Source organism: Notothenia coriiceps, unplaced genomic scaffold (genome assembly GCF_000735185.1).
Source record: "Notothenia coriiceps isolate Sejong01 unplaced genomic scaffold, NC01 NC01_scaffold00007774, whole genome shotgun sequence".
NCBI lineage: Eukaryota > Metazoa > Chordata > Actinopteri > Perciformes > Nototheniidae > Notothenia > Notothenia coriiceps.
Window position 1 is genome coordinate 1 of NW_011340475.1, and position 8845 is coordinate 8845.

General features: G+C 38.8%; 1 protein-coding gene across 1 annotated transcript; it reads right to left on the reverse strand.

Annotated features, from left to right (window-relative positions):
• Window positions 1-228: 228 nt before the first annotated feature.
• On the reverse strand, window positions 229-2257 carry LOC104944274 (uncharacterized). Its single transcript, XM_010769789.1, has 2 exons — window positions 1787-2257; window positions 229-961 (listed from the first exon to the last, which is right to left on the reverse strand). The coding sequence occupies exons 1-2, from the start codon at window positions 2126-2128 to the stop codon at window positions 632-634; spliced, it is 672 nt and encodes a 223-aa protein (XP_010768091.1). The 5' UTR covers window positions 2129-2257; the 3' UTR covers window positions 229-631.
• Window positions 2258-8845: the final 6588 nt, after the last annotated feature.

Consider the following 8845-nt stretch of genomic DNA (forward strand, 5'->3'; position numbering starts at 1 on the left):
TGAGTGTGTGTGTGTGTGTGTGTGTGTGTGTGTGTGTGTGTGTGTGTGTGTGTGTGTGTGTGTGTGTGTGTGTGTGTGTGTGTGTGTGTAAGTTAAAATACTAGCAGGTAAAGATTTGTAGAAATACTTTGGGGGAAATTGATGTACACATTTTCAGCAGCAACTACTTGATTATACAGTGCCCTTTTTAAATCTATAGACAAGCACAAATAACAGGAGGCAAAAACGTTTTTCTCCAGAGCAATAAAATATTTATTTGTATAAAAAATACACAGTTGCGATGACTCTTTTCAGAAAGATAAAGCAGAGACATTAATGTACAGTCAGAGAGCTCTGTCTAATCTACACATATCATTTGAAAGAAGCAGGCAACCCTGACGAGCAGAGCTCCAAACAAATGTACATTTTTCATCACAGAGTGTAACCAAGTTAACAAGTGCTCACGTGTTTTGCCGATTTTAAGTCCCAAGTGCTTTAATGGCTGAAATTACAATTTAAAAATGAAAGTGGTAAGTGGTGATCAAAAAATAAATACTAAAAAAGTAAACATAATTAAAACAAATCTATTTACAGGTTAAATGCTTTTGATAAACCAGAACAAGCAACCATACCGTTTTTTATAAAGATCTCTTTAGTCCTCAAACTCTGCAGCATAAAGCACTTGCTGGAATTTCATCCGTACCTCCATCCTTTTTTTGATGTTAAGCCTCTTCAGTGAGGGCAGCAGGCTGAGCAGGAACAGTTCATCTTCATCTCTGAGGTTGGAAAGTGCATCCGCAGAACTTATCTCAGTTTCTGTGGTGGTTTGCCTTTTACGTTTAAGAGAGACTCCCATCTCCTGGTGGTTATTTGGACAGGACTCCACAAGAGAATAGCTGGTACTAACCACAGGAATAGAGTAATGCTGCTCCTTCATTTCTTTATCTCGCTCTCTCTCCGTGTCATCACCGCTTCCAGCTAACTGTGTGGCACAAACAAAGCATATAGCATTACGGTTAGCACAGATAACAAAACATATAACAAGCGTCTTTTTCAAAGACCTTTATGAAACCTCTCCGACTGGTAACAAAGATTTACACTTGGCTTCTAATATCTTGTGACAGTACAGATAAAAATAAACAATTTAAAAGAAGTGTATCATTTTGTAAGTTATTTATTTATTGATGGTTTGTTTGATAGGGACTGAAAACTGCTATCCCATGAGTGTACTGTGTTTACTGTTTAATCGGCAGTCAGATATTAGGGGACAATATATAAGCTCATCGTAAATATTTCGTATTGTTAAAATATAAAAATGCAGTACAAAAATGCCAGGGATATGTGTACAGAAAGATGTTACTACATGAAACGCCTCACAACTTGGTTTGTGGATTATCTTAAGTAAGTGGTTTATCTTTTGAGCAGTTCAAGTCAATTAGAAAACATGGCCAATATTTTTTAATGGTATTTTGACACACGTTTCTCCTTTACAAATATACCAGCTCATATGAATAGAAAATTGCAGTAAGTAATATTACATTTGACATACAATTGTTCGAAACACACTTTACACTTCCCTGGGACACTAAAAAGTACGCAGAGAAGGCTTTTATTTTGAAAGGTAAACTTGGATACTAGAGGCAGACTGTTCGCTCACCCTGGATGTTATTAGCTTGTGCACACATGAATATAGTTAGCTTTATACCTGTGTATCATAGGCTAATCTAATTATAGCTATATCTCCGAGCTAGTGTTTTAATATCAGGGATGCATTTTAAATCAATGAATGACAGTCAGGCGAACATACCCCGTCGGTTTCTCCCGGGACAGTTTCTACCCTGGGTTTGACATACGAGCTGAGCCAGGCCAGCTGGTGGTACAGCACCGGGACGGCCCGGTCCAGCGGGATCTCTTCGTCTGTCGGCAGAGGCGAGCTTCTCCTCGCCATTCGCTTCTTCGCCTTGCAGAACTTGTCGCGTAGATTTTTCCATTTTTGCTTCACCGCCTCCTCAGACTTTCCCATGTTATCCGCGATTTCTTTCCATGACAGATGCCCCTTCAGATTGTCTTTGTAGTCCTGCCGGGATTGATCGTATAGATTCGGATGTTCACGTACCAATTCCGCTAGTTTCTGCTCTACGATATTCATTTTTGTTTTCTGCTTATTTTAATTCATGGCGAAGTCATTTCGTCGAGCGACGACGCGCGAGGTTCGTCTTCGTCGCCTGGTTCGTCTTCGTCGCCTGGTTCAAGCTGGAAGAAGGAAGTGCGAAGCTTCATAAATTCAAAATAAAAGTTTTGTTTTTGACATCTTCTTGATATTAATCATTGAAAACAAATGGCATTACAATAACATTGAATGTTTTGCAGATTATCCTAAAAATGGACGGAGCCAGAAAAAATAGTTCCACAAATATAATTGTGTTCTTCTCTTTAAACATCAAAACATTTTCAATGCAGATAAAATCCATTGCACACATCAAATTACCTTTACATAAACACAACTGGCTCAAACTGGCCATTTTCTTTGTTGGACATTTTAAAATAATATCAGAATCTACTTTCAAGAGGTTTTATTTTCAAATATACAGTAAAACAGGCAGTTGTACTTTACAATTAAATTCTTACGTTCAGCTCTCCACGCCTAATCATTAAGAAACTATACATTCAAACAGACATAACATTAAAACTAGCATATAGGAACATTTAAAAATATAAGCTTATCTGACATACATTTAAAAAAATACTGTCCCCCTAAAAAAGTACATGATGTGCTGCATGATAAACTAAAAGTAAATAAGAAATATGAAAAGTAGAGTAGAGTATGGTGTCAAAAACATATAAATATTAATAAGACTAGATCCTGATAGTCGCTACAAAAGGTTGCATCTCTTAAATTAATTGTTACCCATCCTTCTTTTTTAAGAACTGCACTGTGCTCTCTGCCTGCCTTCACTAGATGGCGTACTTGCTCCTTTTCTTTTCACCTCTAGGCCTGCCTATTCTTTTATAGTCACTGTGTTGATTCAGTGAACAGTTGATATAGTTCAATAAATAAATATATGGGTTGGCTTTAAGGACACACACAATACAGTCCTAGAAATAAAAATAATTTTAATGAGCGTCTTCTTTAAAGAAACGAAAGAGACTAAAAATCATGTGGCTGGGTTGTATTTTCCATAATTTTGGAGAATAGTATTTTATTCTTCCTCGCTATGTGTGTTTTTTGGACTTAAAAATATTTGTATCTATGCTACTGAAACACAGTGGTGAGCAGCACACACAAGAAGTATTGGTTTTGGTAAAAACTTCCTAATTAACATAATTGCTATCAGGATGTGAATGGCTTTTTTAAGTGAATGTTATGTCTATATAAAAAAACTGCCCTTGAAAAATCCAATTGTTTGCCAAAACATCACAATAAATCATTTAATGTGGTATGCAGCTTTTGGTATCCAAGACACTCCTAAAATTGTCTGTCTTATAAAAAATATAAATGGACTTGCTTTGATGTCTATTTTATGTAGGCTTACTCTTTTGTGTTGTCTTTTAAATGTGTTTAGGTTTTTGTGTTTATTACACTGAGGTTGGGAACTTTTGGTTTGTGATAATGTATGATTATCAAAGGCAATAATTTCAATGGAGGCTGATTTAAATAGTTGTTTAATGGTAACCACATGAGGACTCCAGTCAGGTGTCATGAATACTCTGCATCAAATTTCATTTACATGTGAAGGCCTCAATGGTGAGTATCGACAGATCAAACATGGTCTCTGTTGGAGGCAGTAAGTGTCACCTTGCTGATTGCTCATGTGGGACAGTACAGATTACAGGGACAGCACAATGGATAACACCAATTATCAGGACATCAACTATTATCACAAGAGATGGCACACCCAGTTACAGTGACAATTACAGTACAACTGACTAGACTACTTACACAGGGGCCACATGAGGTGGCAACCTGTTATTATTGGGATCCAAAAAGTCAAGACACCTCCATTTAAAGGAAAACACAAATTATATAGACACCCTAAGAGTTGGTCAGCAGTTTTATTCAATCTGGACTGATAAACATGCAGAGATGCCATTTATGTTGCAAGTTCATCCTGGCTTACCTTGTTCATGCTTTATGTGCAGAAAGGCTCATCATCAGAGATCTCTGCTGATATATTTATACTTACTTGATTGCCTTAATACAATATGTGACCATTTCTGTTCTAGATTTTCTAAGGCTCCTCCTTTTCTTAATATGTTACTTCACATGAAAAACCGACAACACTCTTAGGGGTCGCAAGTATTTTGAGGATTAACATTTGATGGATGGGCCCCTGCAATAAAGACTGACAAAACCACTATTAGAACGTTTTAATAACCACAGGAATACAAATGTAGAACATTCTGTAACAAGAGATGAACAGTTAAACCTTGTGCAACACCAGAAAACACTGGCTTTCTTCCTAACATTAGAAATGCTTAAAAAATAACTTATTTTATCGAGAAATATTTCCAGCCTAGTGTGTTTAAAAGTCTGCTTTCAAATATGTCTAATTCATTGGGAGGTAGATTCCTCTTTGATTTAGACTGTTGGTATATTAGGCATCTAAACCACGGATGCATTACCATTTCAGCCGATCAGCGTCTTACTCCACAGTGATCGTGGCAGACAGTCAGCAGACAGAAGGGAACCACAAGAGAGCAGCGGAGCATCCGTCTTCCTTCAGCTGCAGCAGCGAGTTTTCCAACGACTTGAGAGCTCATCAGAAAAGCTATTTGTCTGCATCAGTAAATGAAAGCTGCATGATTTATGTTAGGTGCATTCTGTTAGCTGAAAAACAATACAATAAGGTGTGAGACATACATGTAAAAATATATATCACTATGTATATGATGAAAGATGATTGGAGTCTAAGAAAAATATAAAGCACTGTATACTTAGATTCATATGTGGAAATTATATTTTAAGTGTGAGTGACAAAATAAGTTGTATACAGTTTTCTAAAGTGCATTTATCGGTCCAGGCTTGATAGCAGCAACAGCATGACGAGTGCATTCTTATTCAAACAGAAAAAGTTCAGCTAACCATCGCAATGACTGGGTGTATGTTGCTCTGCAGCATTTGACGGCAGTTGTTGTGACTCAACCACTTTCCCTGCCACACTGTTTCAGGAATTTGAACCACTGACCCACTGGTCCAGAGGTCGCCTCTGCAACCATTTGGCTACTGTCCTCCACAAATGTTTATGTTCTCTACTGTCTTCTATGTCCTGTTGCACGCATTTGTTAAGCGTGCCAAACAGGCAAAAATATTCAATGGTTTTGTGTTCTTAATGCTGTCTGTCTGTCTGCTGTGTTATCTGACCTTAGTGGGTGACTCAACTTCCCAAATTGTCTCCACAGTCGGTCATCCCCCCCACACACACATCGTCTGCAGCTTGAGTGACATATTTATCTTCAGAGGAAAGGAGCAGAGAGGATAGAGCAAGATACACAGCCTAAAAACAGACACCAGGCAGGTAGTCGTAGATAAATCTGTGAGTAAGTGTTTTTGCCTGTGTGAGTATCTGAGACAAGCTGAGTGAGATAATGTAGATCAGTGAATAGTGGTTCCCATCCTTTTTGGTCTGAGGTAACCCTTCAGCCCTGTCAGATGAACTCACTTAATCCTTCCTCAATTGCCAACGCATGTTTCAAATATATATATATATATATATCACTTTATTTGACAAAATAGTGGCAGCTGTTACCAATGCATACTGCAGAACTGTCTATATTTAGTTTGGTCAGCAACGTTTTAATGCTAAGAGCTATTAATTTGAACTGTTTGCACAGTACTTTTTTGATACTTTTTAATATTTATTTCTAACATTTAACTACCATTTACCTATTTATACCTGTGCTTGCTTCCTATAGTTCTTTACACACTCCTAAATAAATGCAACATGATTAGGTGTTTTATTATTTGAATCAAATCATAATTCCTATTTGAGGACTATTACAAGTATATACAAGCGTAAGTACCCCTGGGTGGGAATCACTGGGCTAGTGGAACCCAACATCTCATCTCATGGTTGCAAAGGTCCTGCGTCATCAAGAAAACACATGTTTATCAATGTTGTCTCGACCTGATAATCTATAGACCTTAATATCTGGTGAGAAAGAAATACTTTTTCCAACCTGAGTCATCCCCTAGTATCAGTGTGTGTGTGTGTGTGTGTGTGTGTGTGTGTGTGTGTGTGTGTGTGTGTGTGTGTGTGTGTGTGTGTGTGTGTGTGTGTGTGTGTGTGTGTGTTGTTGCAGAGCAGCCCTTTCCCAGACCAGTGATAAGTGTCACCTCAGTGGGGGCTTTAACACCTGGGCTGGTGTAAATGGGGGGTTGGGGGACGTGAGAAGTCTGGGGTTCACACCTCATTGACGGTAGGAGATGATCCTGTAACTAACCTCTATACACACATACACAGAGGCACACAGACACACACACAACACTAGGAATCCTTAAGGAACATACTACCAACGTTCGATCATTAATGTATACTTTAAGAACAATAAGATCTCAGTTGTGCAGCAAATGTTTTTGTATTAATAGGTGCTCTAAATCCACTTTGTTGTACTGTAGCTTTAATTGTATTTTCAAAGAAATGCAATTGTGAGCAGGGCATGCTTTTTAAGCACTCTTCCTCAGTAAAGCATTCATGAAAGCTCAAAGATTAGAGTGCCGACTGCTAAATAATTGTTGCACATACTATGTTACGTCAACAAATCTAACTTAATAAAGAAAAAACAAAACAACTAATAATCATGTTTCATATTTTTGTTTTGAAGGATAAAGTAAATGTAAACCTTTCCTGCATTAAAAAGTTTACTGTTTGACTACATAAATGCACCAGCATGCAACTGTTTCACTATGATATGTTACTTCAAGTGAACACAATACACAACAACAATATCCTTTGTGTTTTCAAATATCATTACGTTGAGGGAACCGAATGGAAAATAATGGTTGCCCTGAAGGTAGAAAATCAGTCCAAAACTTATGGTATGTTTTTGGAAAATCTTTGCTACTTAAGTCAATTGCATGATAAAACCACAGGAATTATGTCTTTACGGTCATGACGGCCATTATTTCATCAAACAGGATTCCTGTTTTGCAAAAGTGAACTATTCTCACAAACATGCTGACATGTTGAATGGTTATTTTATAGTGATGTGAAAAAAGAGCCTCTGTGGTTTATTGTCACATTGTTTCACTGATGCTAGAGACATCTTTCCAGTCCACGCAGCATCACAGCCATGAGTAATCTGTGTGTGTTCATGTGTATGTCCTTCAGGTTCTCCAAAGCTTAATGACAAGGCTGCCTCTATCTCACTCACACACACACACACACACACACACACACACACACACACACACACACACACACACACACAGAGCCAGGGGTTGTTTGACGGGCTATTTGACTGAATGGCCTATCACCATGGTTACAGCAGCACTCCATCAGTCCATTCAAGGAACAGATGGCCGATGTGCAACAGGAGGCATATGTTTCAATGAACACACACACGTATTCACACAGGGGACAGACACACAAACACACACCCACAACACATACACACACTCACACACACACACACACACATACACAGACACACACATGCATGGATGCGCCCCCGCTCAGAGGGAGGGTATTGAACAACCAGCAGCATATGTTCCACTAGTCAGAGAGCATTCATTCAAGGACAGAGAGAGAGGAGAGGAGAGGAGAGAAGGGGGGGGGGGTTGGAGATACGCAGCAGAGGCAAAAGAGCGAGGGAGAGATGGGTGGAGGTGGAAAGAGATAAAAGAGGATGAGAGGAGTAAGGGAGGGAGCTGATTGGAGGAGCAGAGGGAGGGCGGGACAGAGAGCCACCACTGGACCCAAACACACAGTGTATGAGCTGATGTTGACCTGGTGGTGAAGAGAGAGGCCACGCCCCCTTTTCTGTACAGTGAAAACCTCAAGACACCTGGTGAGTGTTTTCAGCCGATTCGATGAGTATTATCTGTGGTTATTAGACTCAAATAACTGGTATGTTTTATCATCTTCTCACTCAAAGACGTCCCGTGTGAAACATTGCTTTACATTTCATTAAGCTGGCTTTTATCCAAAGCGTCTTTCAGTAAGTGCAATCAACCATGAAGACACAAACCAAGAACAGCAGGAACTCCTGCAAGAACATTAGCTCTCAATACGCCACACTGTTCTAGGTGCGACATATAGAAATGAGAAGTTTGTTGTTCGTTTTTTAAGTTGTTAGCCAAGGTGCCGTTAAACCAGACTACATTTTCAAGGTAAACCAGACATTTTTAATCATGTTATTTTATCTTTTTAACACAGTTGTATATTTAAAATAAAGGTTGTAAAAGAGCTGCCAATTAAATAGGCCTGGTTTAGTTTGAGTTACTCAAACACACACATGCACAAAGCAGTCTGGGAGTTGTTCCCTCTGTGTTTTGGCCTCAGCTAAAGAAAGACGTTTATATTTATAGTCTCTGCTGTAAATACAGAAGGGTTATATTTGCTCACTATGGCTCTGTGTATTTTTGGACGACTGTGTCAATTTGGTGCGTGCGAAAAAAACAACAAAAGAGCCATTACTGTGGCCAGGATTCTTTCTTTGTGTATTTACACACACACAGACACAGAGAAAAACACACTTACACTTACACAACACACACACAGAGAAAAACACACTTACACTTACACAACACACACACAGACACAGAGAAAAACACACTTACACTTACACAACACACACACACACACACACACACACACACACACACACACACACACACACACACACACACACACACACACACACACAA